General features: G+C 42.6%; 1 protein-coding gene across 4 annotated transcripts in view; it reads right to left on the bottom strand.

The window, feature by feature from the left end:
* The window catches only part of mon2 (MON2 homolog, regulator of endosome-to-Golgi trafficking), a 69,997-nt gene that overhangs the window by 16,662 nt on the left and 32,676 nt on the right, over window positions 1–20,659 (bottom strand). For 2 of the 4 annotated variants that reach the window (XM_015353281.2, XM_015353283.2), the window contains exons 12-25: window positions 18,670–18,890; window positions 16,028–16,109; window positions 13,695–13,876; window positions 12,562–12,609; window positions 10,193–10,305; window positions 8,275–8,379; window positions 7,758–7,838; window positions 7,580–7,653; window positions 6,646–6,736; window positions 5,756–5,857; window positions 3,921–4,031; window positions 2,810–2,985; window positions 1,200–1,362; window positions 70–363 (exon numbers count right to left, since the gene is read on the bottom strand). In XM_015353281.2, the coding sequence (XP_015208767.1) occupies window positions 70–363; window positions 1,200–1,362; window positions 2,810–2,985; window positions 3,921–4,031; window positions 5,756–5,857; window positions 6,646–6,736; window positions 7,580–7,653; window positions 7,758–7,838; window positions 8,275–8,379; window positions 10,193–10,305; window positions 12,562–12,609; window positions 13,695–13,876; window positions 16,028–16,109; window positions 18,670–18,890 (1,843 nt within the window). The remainder of the gene's footprint in view (window positions 1–69; window positions 364–1,199; window positions 1,363–2,809; window positions 2,986–3,920; window positions 4,032–5,755; window positions 5,858–6,645; window positions 6,737–7,579; window positions 7,654–7,757; window positions 7,839–8,274; window positions 8,380–10,192; window positions 10,306–12,561; window positions 12,610–13,694; window positions 13,877–16,027; window positions 16,110–18,669; window positions 18,891–20,659) is intronic. The other 2 variants (XM_006633807.3, XM_006633808.3) reach the window with 1 other exon arrangement.

Genomic DNA, 20,659 nt, shown 5'->3' with positions numbered 1-20,659 from the left:
CGAAGAGCCTTTTGAACCTACGGCGAGGCTGCTAATAGCCCTGTCGGGACTCCCTCACTGCAGCGCTACCTTCCAGACGACGGTGTGCCAGGTGGCCTGCTGCAGCAGAGTCCCGTGCGCCGTGATGGTGGAGAAGAGCGTCTGGCTGGCGCTCTTCCTCACGGCCGGCCGCGGGTCCACGCACAGCTCCCCGAGCTTGGCGTACAGGCACAGCCAGAGGCAGTCGAAAGGCGGGGCCGGGTGGAAGGGCCGGTTCAGCGGCACACCCTTCTCCTTGGCCTGCTTCTCCAGCACAGCCTCCTCCTTGTCCAGCTCCTTCTCGATCGTCTCTCCTCTTTGGAAGAAGTAGTCCGAGATGTTCCACTGCAAGACACGAGAAGAGGACATTGGGACTTCTCTTCAACCTTCCAAGTCGTTCACCTTTTATTTGTGATATTATTAATTAATAATAATTCCTTACACTTATATAGCACTTTGCTAGACACTCTACTCAAAGTGCTTTACAGGTAATGGGGAATCCCACCGCTAACACCAGTGTGCAGCCCCACGTGGATGATGCTCCAGTACTCTCCCCACACACCAGCTCTCAATGCGGAGGAGAGCAGAGTGATAAAGCCAGTTCAGAGTTGGGGATTATTAGGAGGTCACGATTGGTAAAGGCCAAGGAGACATTTGCCAGGACACCAGGGTTACGCCTCTACTCTTTTTCAGAAATGCCCTGGGTAGTTTAATGACCACGAAGGGTCACAACCTTGGTTTTACGTCTCATCCGGCCCATTTCTCACAGTATAGTGTCCCCGTTACTGTACTGGGGAATAAGGACCCACATTTGGTCTGATCTGGTCTAAGATCAGCATCTTCACCTGTCAAGATGTTAGTTTGCCACCCCTGCTCAATGGCCTAGAGCAAGGAACGCTTTTTTAGAAAGCTGTGTGAAGACTTCTTCCTCTTTTTGCTGTGACCCTGGAGAGGTGGAGAAGCCTGAAAGCTACATCCATATCCATGGGGGCACAAACCCCTAGCAGGTTCAACCATACTGGATTGGTTTCAGGTAAGACTTCAGGGGAACAACAACAAACTAGGTTAGGGGGTTAGGCGTGGCACCAACAACTGCACCCTTTAAAAAGCATTATGGGTACAGAAGCCTTCACTTGGCGTGATGAGGCCTACTGTAAGTAAAGACGTATGTGAAGACTTACCAGCAGACCTATTGAGGTCAGGCTGATATTCAGCTCTTGATTCTGCAGTCCAAAGCTGCCAGCGACGTCTACAACGATCTGAAGGCAGGTGCAGGGCGTGGTTGGCAGGAAATCTGTGACCACCAGCTGCAGGCACTGGAAGGCTGTTCGAATTAAGGATTCCCTGGAAGATCAGAAGGGAACAGGCACAGCTTCAGCTTAAGAATCTTTACAACCTCCGCTGTACATCGAGAAAGCTTAGGTCCTCCTATAAACAAACAGCAGCACGGTAATTTCGACTGGACGGAGAATATGCATTTCATTTCAACAAGGTCAAGTCTTCTTTTTCTTTGTTTTTGAAATCCTAGAGTTGACATTTTTTTTTTGTTATTGTCCACCTACTTTGGATTAGCCAATTGTGCGTCTTCAGGTCTTGGCTAATAGCTATAAGAAAAAGAGGTTACAAACGCGAGGAGACGATTCGGATGATCTAGCCCCATTGGTAATTAGAAGCTAATTAATCCCAGGCTCATTTCTTGGGAGACGCTTTAAAAACATGGCTGGGTCAGCTTGTTTCACACTCCCACAACCCTCTGTGTGAAGAAGTGTCTCCCATTCTCGGTTTTCATTGCTCTTCCACACAGTTTCCACTTGTCCCTTCTGGATTGAGTTTTACTCTCCATTCAGAAGAAATCTGGTGGGCTGATTTCGGAGAGAGGCGAGAAGTCCCTGTTCAGTTCAGTGAAGGATTGAAGAGATGCTTATTCTGTTATGAAAAGGTCTCTCGGTTACTCTGCTTGATCTCTCCTGGTCTGAATTGCCAGAATCGTTTGATAGAGATCTCATATTTTAGCATCATTATATTTAGATTGAACCTTTTCACATATGAGACAATGGTCGGCCTTGCTCAGCCTAACTGCCACTTAAGTTATTTGTGAATACAAGAAGAGCGCCTCTCTTTGCTCATGCATAGCACACAGAAAAATCCCTCTCACGAGAATCCTAGTTTTTTTGGGGGGTGAACACATCTCTCACCAACAACACTGTACATCTGCAAGCACCCGAGAGGTCACAGGGGTCGCTGTTGCTACCAAAACATAAGAGAACTCTGGCTGATTAATCCCAAATCTTCCATTGGCAGAATTCAGGGTAGTTAAAGTTAGACAACATCCAAACACATAAAAGGCCCTCGATTAAGAGAGAATAATTAAAGATCCTAAATCAATGGCGTAATCATTTTAAAAGCAACATGGTTCTCTCATTTGCCAGCCTTTGTCAATCACATCAGTCTTTACCAAAAGGTTTATCAGAGACAGAAATGTATTTCTAGTCAAGCTGTTTTTTTTTTTTTAATAAAAAGAAAAACGACGTACCTTTACACAAATCAAAAGCTCATGCCTCTTGTGTGACAAACAAACATTTGGGGCTCTTCATGCAAAATGCACGTTTAAATTCTTAAAGCAAACATTTAGAAGTGTTTTAACTATAGGGCCTTTGAAATACACCATTTTCCATTTTAAGAAAACCGCCAATGATCTTCAAAGATCCACTGTCACTATCCCACTCCACAGACTGCGGGCCGGCCCAGAATCCCGTTCGGGATTATCGGGAAAGGTGTCCTCTCTGCTCACCCCTGATCATTGCGGATCGCACCGATGACGCCCAGCACGAGGGGCCAGCCGGGACCCAGGCTGTCGCCCTGGCTCTGTAAGATCTGCAGGACACACTCCAGCTGCTTCTGCCTGATGTCGGAGTGCGCAATGTTCGACAGCTCTTTCAGGGGGTTCAACAAGAGCAAAAGGAGCCTCTGAGGAAACAGCAGCATCGAGACAGAGAGAACAAAACAAGTCAAGTACTGTATGGAACTTGTTTCACTGGCTATCATTTTTGCTAAAGCAAAATAAACTGATTTATAAGTGAGAGGTGTTTTTAAAGCCTCTTCCCCAAGAAACATTTTGTATTCCTGTCTTCTGAGAAATGTTTATTTCCTTAATATTTCTTAGGGAGCATTTTACTTTTTTTTTTTACAACCAATGTTGTGTCCTGGTTGACTCTGGTAGGTTATTTTTCCTGGGAAAATTATCTGACTGACCATATATTAACTAAAACACACACACGCAAAAAAAAAAACTGAATTAAACAGAACTCTTCCTGTCCTTCAAAGAGATAACACTTTTTTTGGTACAAATGTCACTGTATCTATTTAGGTTTATAAACAAGACCTCGCCAAAATCCAAAAACTACATTTCAGACAAAAATGAATCTTTTCCAACACATACCACACCAAGAACCTTATAATTTCACGGGTATTTACATAACAATTTTACACATATTTACGCAAATGTGGAGCAAAGAGTGTTTCAAATCTTCTTGTACTGTTGCTATTTCTTGAACTGCCTTCTCCTAAGTGTTCTGAACCTTTTTCTTAAACACAAAATTTGCTAGGCAAGCAAATCATGTAAACAAAATGAGACAAGTGCACTGAAAATGTTTCAAAGGAACCACAAAAAAGGCTGTTTTCCCAAAACAAATAGCATTAACTGTTAACACTGTGGGTGGCCGGCATGTTCCTACACAAATACAGAGAATTCAAGAAGTACAAAATAAAAAGTGTCTGCCATTGACTAAACTGATATACTCTGATATCTGGTACAATTCTGCTAAAATGGAAAGATTTCTATATCCAGATTCAACTCCTGTGCTGTTGTGCATCTGATATCTTTATCCCCCCTGGTTCTGCACCTGGTTCTGTGACAGGGGAGGGTCATGCCTGTAGGCCAATCCAGCCTTTATCAACGAAGTTACTGCTTCTGCGCCCCACTCTCTCATTCTGGCATTTGGATGCTGACAAACCTGGAAAAAGTAAGATAAATTAAATATATACTGAGCATTTGCTTAAAGAGAAAAGGGGGAGAAAAAGAATATCGCTCAAATGTAGATTTGGACTTTTTGGTAGACTGTACCATTACAGGACAGAAGATAATGTCAGTGACTGAACAGCAGCTTTCGACACACACAGCATTCTGGGAAACGCGTCACCATAGAGATCTATTCCTGCTAACGAACAGCTCCATTTGAGGAAATTGTCAAATATTTAGAACAAAGTTCTAAAAGAGTTCTGTCCACTGCTTCTGTTCAATAGAAGAAACCTGAATTATCACTACCAAAGAGAAGCTGAATAGGCAATTTGATAAAACTGAACTTGATTCATTAACAATCAATACAATATTTGTAGTGTAGATGTTCTATATATATAAAATATGATCCCCATAGAGATGTTGTTAGACTAATGCATGTCAGTAATCCTCAATGAGAATGTTAGATTATGATGCTTTTCTAATGTAATTTGATTACTATTAAATGTCAGACAGTTGACCAGTTTATCTTTTATAACTGGTGTAGAAATTGCTGTGTTCCATTTTGTATTTTCATTAAATCTAATCAGTAACGTCCAATGTAATAAAAGGTTTGTTGAACTTTTGGGTTTCTTTTTAACAGTTTTTTTACACAAAAACAAGACACTCAGACGCCATTAATTGATTTAATTTCATTTCACACCTTCAGTAACAGATCAGGGTAATTTCTCACAACATGCAATCATTTTGTGCAACCATTTGTGAAGAAAAATTAATCGCAAAACAGAAATTATTCACAGTTATGACAGCCATCAGATCTAAGGACCATATGTTTTGAAAGTCTGATTTAAAGAATAGTGAAACATTAAAGAAAAAAAGGAAAAAATGAAATTATGCCTTTTCTCAGCAAAAATAACCTGCATTAGATGGTTTACACAGGGAATGTGCTATGTCAAAAGTACTCAACAGCACAGAGGTTGAGGCATGGTGCATTTATTTTAATTACAGGCAATCATGTTTTATTATCTTATCTTTAAACATAAAATCGTGATTTAGAAGTTCAGTCCTTTTCTAAATCTATAAACTCAAATAAAACTGGAAATATAGTTTTCTAGGGTGCACTCCCGTAACATTTGTTTGAGAGGAAATGAAGGGGAAAATGTGAGAAATGCAAGGATTCGAGTTATTAATGTATCATTAAAATAAAAGCCATATTAGAATCCTTATCTCCCCTTCACAAAATGTTGTGTAAATTACACAGCATAGAATGAGGCAAGTTAAAATCTTGTTTGGTAACAGAGAGATGAATTAGATGAAGCTTTGCTGAAGAACTGTATCTTACCTTCTGTATTAAAGACACGGATGCAAAACAGAAGAGAGAGAAACAACAAGTAAATGGCAAAAAATTGTAGTTTCACTAAGGAAAAAAGCTCTGTAGAAAAAGGAGTTGCCGACAACACGACAAATCAATTCAAAAGCAGGGAAAACATTGTCAAGTAAAACATAAGAGGCAAACACTGCACAGCAGTACTTAACACCCAACTTCAACTCTAAGCTACATGTCTAAAAGTTATTTTCAATTTGTTTTCCTTCAGTAAAATGGATTAAATAAAACATGCTCCAAATTAACCTTAGCACGTGAGTTTAAAGCTCCCAGTTTATTTTTGCCTTGGCAATGCGGAAACATCCTCTCTGTTTTTTTTGGCCCGGAACTGCTTTTACCTCCAAGAGATGGCCAGTCAAAGGTCTCCAGAGAATTTCAATACGGTCCATGTTCACCAAGCCTGTTTCTAGCAGCTTAGCCACAGCAAACAGAGAGGGTTCCTAGAGAAAAGGGAGGGACATCTTTAAAGTTGGTGTTCAAGAGTGACCGAACACAAGGAGACTGAGACTCCACATTGGGTGGGGAGTTTATTTAACTCATTTTTAAAAAAAATCAAATCTGTGCTGCGCTCACAATCTGCAATGGGAAAATACAAGGCAAGGCTCATTGTAAATCTAATCTGCCAGACATACTGAGACACTTAATGTATATCATTAATGGACAAATTTTGACAGTAGGTGTAAAGCTATCAAAGACAAATGTTTGTGATCCTGTCTTGCAGTAGTAATGTGGGTTATCAGGACCAAGATGACCACTAGCACTCTTCCAAACACACTTTAACAGATGAGAAATTAATACTAGATCTAGGAATCCACTGCAACATTCAATCATTCACTACCACGTGTGCCTGGCAGAACTCACCAATGCACTGTTGTCATAAAACTAGGATTGTACAAACTCCATGCATCATTCACACCAAATGACAACTTTAACACTTTTGTGCTTGCTGCACACTGACAACTACACTGGACGTATCTTGATTAGTCTGTCATTTCAATTTGTAACAAAACTATCATAGGATATTGCATGATTTCACTAAAGAGGATGCCTCAATGACTAATTTTTTTTTTAAAAGGATACAAGATACAATTGGTTGAACGCTACCAATATTGAGAATACGATATAATTTGCACTGGTTTAATGGTAACAAGACGCTATGGTATAGCCAGTCCAATTCGCTGGCACAGAAAGGCAGTTCAGAAAAAAAACATTTTATATCAAACTTCACCTTGTTATTCCCGTAGGCCATATCCATAGCTTCCATGGACAGGGAACACAAAGCGTTTATCAAGTGATGCAGAGACACATCGTCAAGGTATCTGCAAACACAGACAGAAGATGGCGGCGAAAATTAATGCATATCAAGAAGGTAAGATATTAAAGGTCAGACGCCCTCTCTCTGGAACTAAAATACTACAATATTGACATTCCAAGTGGGCCTTTTATATAATGTGGTGCTGTTGTTAAATATTGGGTCAAAGGCTGCAAATGTCTAAGCACGATGAATAAATACACACTAAAAGTAATATTTTGCCCAAGAAACCGCCACACTGCTGCTCTGGCCTGTATTGCTCTGCCATGTGTGCTGGTGTGTGACGACCATAAAACGACACTCTCCAAGACAGTTTAGGAACGCACCTCGGTCTACTGACTTGTCTCGGAAGCAAAAGGAAAACCTTTACACCTTCAAAGTTCCAGACTTGCATATAACTGAAAATCTGTACGGAGATCTCAAAACACGCAGTGCATGCAAGAAGATCAAAGAATATGTCCAAGAAGCTCGAAGAAGCTCTTGCTAAGGACTAACTAACAGGGTGGCGAAACATTTGTGTGTGCCATTATTTACAAAACTGTCAATAAATACTAACTGTGCGTTACAATTTGCAGAAAGATTACATGTTTCAGCTTGTACCACACAGAGGTTGTGTCAACTTCTTTTTACTCAGAGATTTACTGAAACATACAGTCTGACCAGGGGTGCCTAAACCTTTGCATACAACTGTATAGAGAACAGATCCTTCATAATTACAACCCGGAACAATATCGGCTGTAACCAGCACATAAAAGCACTTGTGGAAACTAATGGACGAGTGTAAACGCTTTCTCTCGACTAGCAATCTAAAGTCTGTAAGAGCACGCAAGCATATAAAAGATATCCTTACTGTGAACTTTCAAACAGTCTTGAAAGAATGTTGGAGATGACAGGCAAATCGGTCATAACGGCTGTGGTTAACACCTAGAGAGAACAGAAAAGTTTTGAACTTTCAGAAGGGCCGTGGGGGACACTGCAGAGAATGAAGACGACTGGTCGGGCAGGCGGGCAGGCGGGCAGGCGGTTACCGTGCTCGGCCCCTCCACGGCCCGGCCCGGCTTCAGCGCTCCTCCGCTTCCGGGTTTCAGGCCCAGAATCCACACCAGGTGCTGGAACCAAAAGAGCAACGGGGAGGGAAAGCAAAAGTGACGCCAAACGTTGCCAACAAAAACACAAATAAACCAAAGAAGAATTCGACCCCACCCCTCAAAACAAAAAACATGGTCTAGGATTCCACCCTTGTTAAATTGCTCTGGTTAAAAAAAGCCGCTCATTTTACAGTTTCAAGAAAATGTAGAATAAAAAAAAAAAAGATGACAGCCTGACACAAACCATAGTTAAATCCAAACCACTTGGGCTGTGTTTTTTTATTGCCTCTCCCCTCTTTATTTCCAAGCTGGCCAAGCCCGGTGGTGTTTCAAAAGTGTACTAGTACACTTTGATAAGCTGGCAAGCCCTGCTTACCTGTTGCAAGACATCTATGCAGAAGAATACCATTTCAATTCCAATTAACCTCTCTTAACCGGACCACTGATTACAAATTACCTGCAGAGTGGCCAGCACCAGCTGCCAGGACGTCCCGAGAACAGAGCCGTGACAGTGCGCTAGATTCAGCAGGGTCCTCATGCACTGGATGTTTTTAGCAGTAAGCTAAAGAGAAGAGACTCAAGTCAGGAATCATGGCTCAACTAAATTACACCACTAATGGCAATTTTCTCCACCCGAGAACTGCAGAATCCCAATGCCAAATGGCAGAAATTTTTTTTGTTGTTGCATTTTTGTACATTTCGAACCTTTCATGGCTGTGAGTGAAGCATCTTTCTTTTACGAATGTTAAAATCTCCATATCAAGAATCCAACAACCTCTTGCAAAATGCGATTATACTGCACTTCAATGTATCCCCCATTTCAATTTATAAACTACACTGACTTATTGGACATATGCAAGCCGACATATTAAAAATCTCATTCTCAATTCCTCGTATACAGTATGTTTGGTTGGTCCGACATTGAGAGGAGGTAGCAGTAGTGGAGTCTCACTCTTTTGTTGTTTTTCCAGTATAACCACCCATGGTGTAAGTCTATTCAAATTTCTACTGGCTTCAAGCTCAATGGGATCTAGAAATAAGTCCAACTTAATGCTGGATACTTCACAGAGTAAAAAGCAGCCTGCTACCATTCTTTGAGTGAAAACAAACTACAAATACTGTACAAATACAAATTGGGAAACAATGAGCAAGAGGCTACTTATGTAAAAGCTTTAGGTGTTTAATGCTGACAATTCCAATTGCATCTTCTAAACAATGTGAGGAAGAAATAAAAAGGCAAACATTTTGAAGATATATCATTAAAAGAGCTGAACTCAAATCCCTAAGTAAGGCTTTATTTGGAATATTGTGCCCTATTTTGGTTGTCGCATATAAAACAAAGATATCGTTGCCCCGGAATCTGTTCAGAGAGGAGCAAACAGATACACTCCAAGGCTTAAGGGAATGTCTTACACCGACAGGCTAAAAGAACTGAATCTTTGTTGTCTTGAACAGAGAATATTACGAGGGGACCTTATTAGTATTCAAAATCTTCAACGACATTGACAAAATCAACCCAGCAGATATCCGCAGAATCAACAGGGAAACACAAATCAGAGGACACAAGTGGAAACTAGGTGAAAGTGCATTTAAAACTGAGAAAAGGAAGCACTTCTTTACCCAAAGAATTGTGGGAGTATGGAACATGCTGCCCAGTAGTGATGTTGAAGGCGATTCCCTGGTTTCTTTCAAGAAATAGCCTGACTAGGTCTTTAAATCAATTAGGAACTGAACACAAAATGGGCAGTTGGCCTAAATGGTTTCCTCCCGTTTTAAACTACTCTTCCAACCATCCATTTTCTAACCTCTTTAACTAATAGATGCCTGCAGGGGAGCCGGAGCCTATCCCAGCAAGCAATGAGCACAAGGCAGGATACGCCCTGGGAGGCACATCAGTCCATCATAGGGCTCAATCCAATCCCATGTTGTCATAATGAAAAGAAACAACAAGGAATATCTAGTAGTACTATTAACAAAAGGTTTTGCAGTGGGAAAAAAAAACATTGCTCCACAGCCGCCCAGCAGAGTTCTTTTCCTTTTTAAATTAGAGCCAGCAGCTATATCACATGAAAACACAACTGGCAGCCCCACTGAAGCTCAGCAGGTGTGAGCCTGGTCAGTACCCGGATGGAAGACCTCCTGTGAAAGTTAAGGTTGTTGCTGGAAGAGGTGTTAGTGGGGCCAGTAGGGGGCGCTCACCCTGCAGTCTGAGTGGGTCCTAATACCCCTGTTTAGTGATGGGGACACTATACTGTAAAAAAGTAGTGATGGAGGGGAGTCCCCATTACCTGTAAAGCGCTTTGAGTCGAGTCTCCAAAAAAGTGCTACATACTGTAAGTGTAACGATTTTTTTTTTAAGTGTGAGGCAGCCTTACCACGACTGTGCCTTGAGGCTGGACAGTGAGAGGCTGTCCCACAGCCACCACCTGCTGATGAGACTCACTGGAGGGGCTGATGATCTGGACACTGTGCCCCTGGATGGAATACGCTGCAACACAAGACAACAGCTTTAACAGTGCTGTCCAGGTCCTCGAGGAGAAGCAGGCAGCTAAAATACTGGAAACACTCAGTCTACCAGAACTGCTCTACTGCATAACTAGTTCAGCAGCGAAGCAAAGGCGTTCCCCCCAAAAAAAACTTTGAAAATGGGCAAAACACTGTTAAAACTAATAAATACCCAAGCGCTGATGTTAAGATTAGCTATGAATGGAAGTGCTTTCCTTTTTTTTCCCCTTAAATAACATTTGGGAGTCTTGCATCGCCTCCAACTTCAACACAAAGGTGTACATTGAGCAGACAGGCGATATTACTGATGTCTGACAACAGTCTGCTGCATTCTCGCGTCTAGTAACCCAAGTGACTCCAAGCTCGGTGAATTTCTGAGCCGTGTGGATTCAGGGAAGGAGCCCTAAAACTAACTCACGTCCTGTCAGATTCATATGGACTGGAGCACAGGGAGGCAGCTTAAAATAGGACATTACTAGTCAAGGAGTGGTTTGTATACAAATAAGTATTTTTAATGAGTCAGTAATCCCAGTCACTTTTTCCACCATTTTCTCCAAAAATGAGAATTTGTTAAGAAGCATCAGCTTGTGAAAATGGAAACCATTGGAAAAAAGGATGTAAATTGTGACTGATGCGAGAACTGTTTAGCTTTTTCTCCACACAAAGAAGACAGCTAAAAATGGCTGGACTGGAGCTGTGAATGCTCAATTATTTTTTATGATGACACAATACAAATGGCAATTATTGCACAGTTACGTTTCTGGAGTAATACATTTCTAAGAAGCGTTTGAGGGCCCTGTGTATTACAGTTTCAATGAAGCTAGACTAAATCTAAATCTTTGAGCCTAATAAGAAAAGAACTGCACACCCAGATGGCATACCCAATTAAACAGATTACATTAAAACGAAACGGCATCAAGCATAGCATAAGGTAACTCAATAATTATTTTATTAAACAATGAACAAAATGCCTTTGAGAATGCTGCCTTAAAGATATTTAGCACTAAGATGTATCTTTCCAGTAACGTACCTTATGAAATAGTTCACCAAACAAAATTAAATACTATTCATCAGAATATGGTGATAGCAATGGTAAAACACAAAAATCTTGATTTAAAAACTATAGAAAGACTGCTGTTGAACTGAGAAACAGCCAGATTGTGCTGTGCTTCCTGTAAATGGTTTCCCTTAGGGCACAAATTCACAGAGGCTTTTAAATCTGAAACTGATTTTAATTTCTTCCCAACTCATAAAAAAAAACAAAAACAACTACTGGTTAGAATATTTGGAAGAAAAAAACAAATATGACTGAAGTTAGATTATCGCTTTTTACATTTAAAATGGCGCAGATCTAGCTAGCTGGAGTTCACTTTTCATAAAGAACAATCAAGCCCTAACGATCATATATCCATCCGTTTTCTATTCCGCTAATCCAGTACCAGGGCCAAAAGAGAGGTTGGAGCCTAACCTGGCAAGTAATGGGCACAGGGGCAGGATACACCCTGGATGGGACGCCAGCACATCACAGGGCACATACAGACACAAACATGCACTCGCTCACACCAGGGACAGGGTTCACAGAAGCCTATTAACCATCCAGTTACGTCTCTGGCCTGGACAACAGCAGTTTCAGAGCCAGGACAGGGAAAATAGACAATGACTACTGCAAGTGGTAGGGCTTGGAGGGTCTCTTTCATGGAGCAAATCCAGCCATACCAACCACTTGAACAGTAAATGGATTGAAAAAGGACAATCACCATTTTAAGAACTTTTATAAGTTGGGAGAGTGTGTACTCATTGTAAGATTGCGATACATAAAGTTTATTTTGTTAAAAACAAATGTCTTTGGCCTGCGAGAGAAAACTGAAAGACCGTTAGAAACCCCTGTCTTTTGATAATTTGGGGGTGGAAACATAAAATGTCTCACCCCTATTCCACAAGCAATGTGCCGGGTCCGCACCACCGTCAACTGCTAACGGGCACATCAGCCGCCCAGCCACTTGCAAAGCAAAGATCATTCAGGCAAAGGGCTCAACGCACTGCTTTTCACAACGAGCGCTAAAAGGGCAGCTGCCGGGAGTGAGGATGGAGTGTGCTCATGCCTTGCAAGTTACAGCTTTTTTACGGGGACAACTGAAAAGTTCGACACTTGTGGGGGGGGGAAACAAAGCAACCGTCTGAGGCAACATGATTCTTCCACTTGGGTTGACATTCAAAAGGCAAACAGACGATCAGTTACCATTGTGAGATGCTGAAGTCACAGCCTTCCCACAGATGTAGTCGGTCACTGTGTGTCAATGAAAAAGAATAACACTTGTTTATTGCTTTTAATTCTCTTCAAAGAGGAAGCTATTGCGAATACAGGCACTAGCATGCACACAGTGTTTCATATATAGTCCTCATTCCTTCATACAGCTGTCATTAGGAACAGTGTGCGTTCCTATAACTTTAGGCACCCAAAGAAGAAACACATGAAACAATGGTTTTTTACTTCTAAACATGAGAGAGAAATATTGGCATTAGACTAAATAGCTGCTGTTGACGTGCATGTAAAAATGTTTAACGGAACCTGGTAAGAAAGCCGTGAGCCGTAAAAAACATACTACTGCACGGTAACTGCTCAGTTCCTTCCACGTACAGACTGTATGAAGCATTTTCACCAGATCTGAACCTCAAAAATCCCTTGCAAGCCTTTTCACAAGATCAAGCACCCATCTCATGTTTTGCTACCACAGCCTCCCACATATCCTTGTCCAACTTCTATCTTCACAAAAGGTTTTCGGAATTCCTCCGTTAAAATGGCAAAGCGATGGAAGTCCAGGCATTCTACCTGGTCAGGGGGGTGTTTGGGAGCTAACTATTAAAGAAGTCCGAAAAAGATCTCGAGCGAGTTTGGTACAAAAGCCTCACGAATAAACAAATCATTTCATAAAGGTTAACAGAATTTCACTAGGAGGGAAACACACTGAGAACACTGTATTTTAAGCTTTATCCCTGTGCAATTCAGCATTATTAGGGGACCCACGTTTAGAGAGACAGAAAAGCGCAGCGTTAAGAGTGTGTGGCAAGAAACGTCTTCTAAGTTGGAATAAAACAGGCGTTTCACAACTGCTGGAGAATCAAGCCCACTGTGCCCACTTTCTTCACCTTGAGTATCGCACAGTCAGCCTTTGAGACAACAGTTCCTGTCTGGACGCGTAAAACCGTGTTTGAAACTTAAAGATGTTGTGTTACTCATCTCGGATTGTATGGCCCCTCCCTAGCTCACTCATGCATCATGCAGACGGCACTGTGGAGTGACTCGGACTGTGTCTCCAGCCCCGGACACAAGCAAGGTAAGGGAGCAGACCGGGGGGGGTGAGGGGTGCTCACACTTGTTGGAGAGATTGGAGGCCGAGCTGCTGAGGATGGTGAGGGCGTAATGCGGCGGCAGGGAAGCTTTGCAGATGGCGGTGATGAAGGCGTCTCTCGGGGTGACCAGGCCCAGCTTCCCGCACAGCACCGCCATCATCATCTCTGCCTTCAGGATGTTCTCCGTCGCCGTTTCGTCGGTGCTGGGGCCGCAGGGAAGAGTCGTTGGAAGAGAGAAGGACACCCACACAGACGGGAAATTAAAGACGGGCAGATTCGCGGCGCGAAGCTGAGGACCTTTGATGAGTTTGAGCGCTTAGGCTCCAATCAATAATTTGCCGATGGGTACCAACGTGCATGGGCACCTCTGAAGCTGGTTCGGTCATCTTTATCGATGGCGTCACCAACGATGGCCGCAGCAGAATGAATTCTGACATTTACCGAAACACGTCAGGTAGTGTTCTCATGTTTTGTAGAGAAAAGTTCTCACTTTTCTCCCCCCTTCCCTCCGCTAAGCGTTATAGGAGCTTAAAGGCACGAACTTCCAGATTCAGAGGCAGTTTCTTCCCACAAGCTGTCCGATTACTGAACCCTACCACTGGCTTACAGTGCTGGTTTGACTTTTTTTGAAGCTGTATGCTAGTTAACTTGTTGTTGCTGCTGCTGCTCTTGTCCTGTGTTTTTGGCGATTACTTAAATGTCTTTGTATTGGAGCGTACATGCAAATAAGCATTTGCTTGCACTTGTGCAGATGACAAATAAACTGAACTGAGGCACATACTTCCAATCCACTTTGAGTGGAGCTTCACCCCGCAGCGCCATAATGACCCAAACCATTTGGCTAAAACTACCAAGAAGCTCGTCAGGATTAAGGAGCAGCAAGTCTTGGGTTGGCCAAGGCCATCTCCAGATCTAAATTCTGTCGAGCACGCATTTTACACATGAAAGAAATTCAAAAATCAGAACATCCCAAGAATAAGCCAGAAATCAAAGTGGAAACAGGCAAGCTTCTCAAATAATCCCAGAAAGTTTGGTGAGCTCAATGGAGTGGAGACTTCATGCAGCTACTGCCTCAGGGGGATAGGAAACAAGACCCAAAGTTTTACACTCTGAAATGTACATATTATAGTGAATGTGTCCCATTATGGTCACTACAAATGAATGTGTTGAACACAGTTTTGGTTCAAATTTAGTCAAAGGTATGGACAGAATTACTGTTCACACACATACTTCCTCTCCACTGGTTACCCCAAGATGTGACGATATGTAAAAAGCTCCTATAGGTCCCACAGTAAACTTTTCCAGGTAGAAAGACTAAGTTACGTGTCTGAAAAGAATGTAGTGCAGCAAGATGAAAACCGAGGAATTATCATCACACACTCCACATCTCCTCACTGAAAACTGCGAGTAATCTGCAGTGCTATCACGTCAAAGACGCACCCACGTGATTCTATTAATTGTATTCCTTAATCTGTATTTTATTTTGTGTTTAATTACTGAAGACTACAGGGTAAAAAAAAATGTACAGTCTTCATACGTTTCTAAATATCAGTATATCAGCATTAAAAAGATACTTGTATTTAATCCCTAGTTGATTTACTGTACTGTATATTTCAAGTGTATGTATTTGGCGTGTAATTATTCTAATTACAGGGTTTTTGAAATGTTTAAATTTAAAAAGCAGAGACAGCTCAGACAAATAAGGGAGGATTGCTGAACCCGGGGGAAGGTGTATATTATACTGTATGCATTATTATCAAAATTACTGATTTTCATTATATAATATACAGTATATTATATATTATCCTGAATACCATCATAACTTTCATTTATAAAGTGTCTTTCCAAACCAAAGGATGTTGTACATAGTGATAAAAAAAGACAAAAGAAGTCCAATAAAAGTGAAAGAAAAGAAGACACGAGAACACACAGGATATAAAACACAGCAATCAGACATAGGCCCCAGTGAAAAGGCTAAGTTTTCAGGTTAGATTTGAGAATAGTCAAAGAATTTGTCTCTCAAAGAGTCAGAGGAATTCCATAACAATGGAGCAGCGAGAGAAAAGGCACAGTCACCCCCTTGACGATGGGGGCATAAACGAGATTGTCGGCCCTTCCGCCCCAGTATGTTTGGAGGGCACTGTCGGTAACCGTGTGCCATACTGGCAGTTGCTTACACTGATTCACACACTCTCTCACACTCTCTCACACTCTCTCACACTCTCTCACACTCTCTCACACTCTCTCACACTCTCTCACACTCTCTCACACTCTCTCACACTCTCTCACACACACACAAGGCACAGACACGAAGCTCGGCGGAAAACCCGCTGCAGCTCCCACGAGAGAGATACCTGGCATCCAGCAGGAGGGAGAGGGCGGCGAGAAGTCCACACCAGCAGGCGCTCACCATCTCTTCCCAGACCACCTGGGTCCCTGCAACACAGGGACAGGGTCGGGCCCCACTTTCATTTCTCGAAAACACAGAGCAAGAAGAGTTACAAACCAGAGGAGGTCAGTCGGCCCATCAGGCCCGTTCAGATAACTATCAAATCTTGAAAGCAAACAAGGCATTTTTTTCAATATCATCGCGGGGTAGCTTGTTCCATACTTCCCAAACTCTCAGGGTAAAGAAGTGCCTTTTGGTTTTAAATACACTTCCCTGTACTGTAGTTTCCACTTACATGTCAACTTAATGTAAAGACTTTTTTTCTGCATTTTACTACATGGAAAAACTACCAGCAAGGGCGGCATTGGTGGCACGGTGGTTTGAATTGCTGCCTCGCAGAGCTGCAGCCCTGGCTTCAAGTCCAGATGTGGGGTGCTATCTGTGTGGAGTTTGCATGCTCTCCCCATATTTGTGGGAGTTTTCTCCGGGTGCTCCAGTTTCCTCTCACAGTCCACAGACATGCTAGTAGGTTAACTGACTTCTGGGAACATCGTCCCTGGTGTGAGTGTGTGTTTATGTCTGTCTGCCCTGTGATGGACTGGCATCCTGTCCAGAGTGTACCCTAACTCGCACCCATTGCATGTTGGGATAGGCTACGGCTCTCCCGCAACCCTGAATTGGAAGAAGCAGTTAGAAAACAGACAGATGGATAGTTGTCTGCTACGCTGTGTCTGTGTGTTGGCCCTGCAATGGACTGGCATCCCATCCAGGGTGTATCCTGCCATGTGCCTGTTGCCTGCCAGGACAGGCTCTGTCTCCCCCGCGTCCCTGAATTGGGTAGAAGCAGTTAGAAAATGGATGGATGAACTACCAGTAAGTCCCAATTAATTTAACAAATTTTGACTATTTTTTTAAGATGAGTGTAAATTAAAAAAAATCCCTTTCGAGATATTTCGCATGCAACACATGCAAAAACCATTAGAGGGCACCCAAGTGAGTCATGTAGCATTCAGGTGGACATACTGTAAGGATTCTTGGGATTTCTCAAGTACATACTTCTTTTCCAGACACAATTACTGTGTTGTGTTGATCCTAAAGTTGATCCTAGTATAAATAATTCAAGGCCACCTGGGTTTTTGGACGATCCCCATAAATCATTGCAAATTGTCATTTGTGAGAAGTGTATAGAACTATTTTGTGCTCAGCTAATCTCTTTCTGGATATGGAGAAAGACAAGTTAAATAAGTGAAAGAATAAAATGTGTGTTGAACACAACTGAGGATGATGGGTCAGTGTCCTCTGGGGTGGTCTTGTTTTCAAATCAGGCAGCTCACAAAAACGTATATTTTCTATTAACGGAGGATCACATCAAAACAGATACACATACAGCACTTTCCTTCAGTAAAAATATACTTAAAGCACATGTATCTTACATCTTCTTTTAGGGATCAATTTGGAATAACAATCACAAGCTACAAAATGGGACAGTAAAACTCTCTCCAGCAGTTGCAGATACATTGCTGCCTCAGCATAAAGAAATTCATGAATTTTAGAAGCATTTCATTGCTCATAAGCATTTCCTTGAACTCGTGCATATGACAAACAAAACGAACTGAACTTTTCTCTAATCTGCTCCAGAATGCGCACTTCCTGGAAGGCTTGCTGATATTAATAAATATTTAGCTGCATGTAAGGAAAAACTAAATCTATGTAATAGAAATATCTTTTATAACACTTCTGTAGCAGTTACACTCAATATTGAGGCTAAAAAAAAAAACAGCTAATCGCAGGGAGAACTAAATTAGCTGTAGAAACCCGACTTAAATGGATTTTAAGCAATTTAACAAATAACTAAAAGCTGTAAAAGAAATAAACTGAAATAAATAAACATAATCAGGAATAGCTACTCTATCACGATTGCTTCTAAAGATCCATTCATGTTAACAATAGACAGTGACAGGAGCTGTACTCAAACTATAAAACTTCCTGCAGATCTGTCCGGATTTAGATCGCCACGCCAGAGACACCTTGTGTGTGTCCTCTTGTGTTCTCTGGAAAATGGCCTTTTTTCGTCACCCTGCACAGCACTGAGGGAAGAAGAGCCGTGAAGTAGCCGCTCAAAAGAGCAAACGGCTTCGAACCTGAACCTGGTGTCGTTGTGCGACTTCAGTGTGGCTCTCGACTTGTGTCAGCTTGTCTCCATTTTACTTGGGCTTTGGAACGTCAAAAAGATTAAAGACAAGCTCCTAATTCATTAATGCATCAACGTCACGAGAGGTGGTATCGATATGGAGTTTCATCTGACTTAAAGGGGAACTGCAGTCTCAATTTCTCAGTCCGGTTATTTTCTCTGTAACAAAATTAATTAATTGACATTATAGAAAAATGTCCTAAATTTCAAATTAAACATGGAATTGTGAACTTTGTGTAAGTCGCCATGTTGACGCAACTCGCATTCAAGTTCCCATGAATTAGCCCTTCCCGCTCACTAGTCACCATCCTGACTAATGTAATGTACAAGCGAATAAGTATAGGTCGTCCAGCACACACTTCAAACACATCTGAAGCGAATGGCTTCAAAGAAACAAAATGGTGAAAACTACGCACCGGACTCCTGCTCGCCAGGCTGCGCCTGCCGCTCCGGAGGCTGTTTCTGGGGGGCCGTTGCCTCCGCGGCCCCGCGCCCGGCCTCCGCCTCCTCCTTTCCCAGCTCCCTCTCGATCATGGAGGTGATGCCTCGCACCAAGTCCAGCAGGCAGGTGAAGGCCACGGACATCGCGTAGCCTTCCGGGATCGACGGCGGCTCCACCTTGTCGAGCATTTCCAAGCTAGAAGGGAAAAAGCCGCGAAATAAACTTTCAGCGATGCGAACCACAACAGGAACAAACCGGGAGACTTTGTTTTCTTTCCCTGCACCCAAAACTACCCTCCATGACTGCGCATAAAGAAACCTGAGGTATCTCCAGTACCTATGTTTGTCCTGCAAGGAGTTGAAAACTGCATTCTTCTACTGAAGCAACGTCTGCCATGCTCTTACTAAGCTACAGCACAATAAAGCCAAGCCCAGCTGTGACTGCTGTACCCCTCTCTAATTACAGCTACCAGAGTTGAATAAGTAAGTTGACAGGTCTCAGTTCTCATCACACTAAGTACTTCAGATATTGTCATTTATTTTAGTCAGATGTAACAGACAAATATCCCATCTATCCGTTTTCTAACCGATACTTTCAATTCGGTGTCATGGGGGAATGGTTAGACCCTGGACAGGACACCAGTCCACACACAGACACAGACATACACACATTTACCCCAGGGTCAGTTTCCCGAGAAGCCAATTCATGTGCCAGTATTTGGACTTTGCTCTGGGTGGAAACCCACATGAACACACAAGGAAGGAGAACATTCAAACTCCACACAGACAGCACCCCACGAATTGAACCCAGAGGCCTCAACGCTGCGAGGCAGCAGTACTAACCAATGCGCCACCATGCTGTGCCAGACAGGTATCATTGGATCGATTCGTTTTATTTTTTCCACACAGTTAATATCACCACACATGACTCACATGTAGATTCATAATAATAAATAATAATAATAATAGTAATTGCTTACACTTATATAGCACTTTTCTAGACACTCCAGTCAAAGCGCTTCAGAGGTAATGGGGACTCCCCTCCACCACCACCAATGTGCAGCCGCACCTGGATGATGCGACAGCAGCCATAGTGCGCCAGTACTCTCCCCACATACCAGCTCTCAGTGGGGAGGAGAGCAGAATGAAGCCAATTCACAGATGGGGATCATTAGGAGGCCATGATTTGTAAGGGCCAATGGGAAATTTGGCCAGTTACACCCCTACTCTTTTCGAGAAACACCCTGGGATTTTTAATGACCACACAGAGTCAGGACCACAGTTTCACGTCTCATCCGAAGGATGACACCTTTTTCCAGTATAGCGTCCCCGTCACTATACTGGGGCATTAGAACCCACACAGACCACAGAGTGAGCGCCCCCTGCTGGCACCACTAACACCTCTTCCAGCAGCAACCTTAGTTTTCCCAGGAGGTGTCCCATCCAGGTACTGACCAGGCTCACACCTACTTAGCTTCAGTGGGCTGCCTGTTGTGAGTTGCAGGGTGATACGGCTGCTGGCTTCAAAAGAGCTCACTGTTGGCAGCAGCAGGGGGAATTTGTTATTGATCACATGACTTCCTAACACGCACATTTGGCAAACTAGCTCTGAATTGAGAACCATGATCAGAGTTGTTGCTGGCATTAGGGACAGATCAAATCTGCAATAAGGCACTGCATTCAAAATATCCCTCACTTTTATAAAAATGAACACTATTACCTTTTGGTTGATGCAATACATTAATATAAAAAAACTGAAACATAAATCAAGAAGATTACAGTCTCAATGGTGAAACAGGACTCTTTATACCATCTACTGCCCTCCCACTTAGCTTGTAAGTGGGTTGGCTGAGCTAACGAAGCTAGGAGGATAGGACTCCCCTTGGGCTGGTATTTACAGTTGTGTGAAAAAGTGTTTGCCCCCTTCCTGATTTCTTATTTTTTTGCATGTTTGTCACACTGAAA

This window comes from Lepisosteus oculatus, chromosome 7, assembly GCF_040954835.1.
Source record: "Lepisosteus oculatus isolate fLepOcu1 chromosome 7, fLepOcu1.hap2, whole genome shotgun sequence".
NCBI classification, from domain to species: Eukaryota; Metazoa; Chordata; class Actinopteri; order Semionotiformes; family Lepisosteidae; genus Lepisosteus; species Lepisosteus oculatus.
Note: the sequence above shows the minus strand (reverse complement) of the source record. Positions and strands in the feature narration are given on the sequence as shown.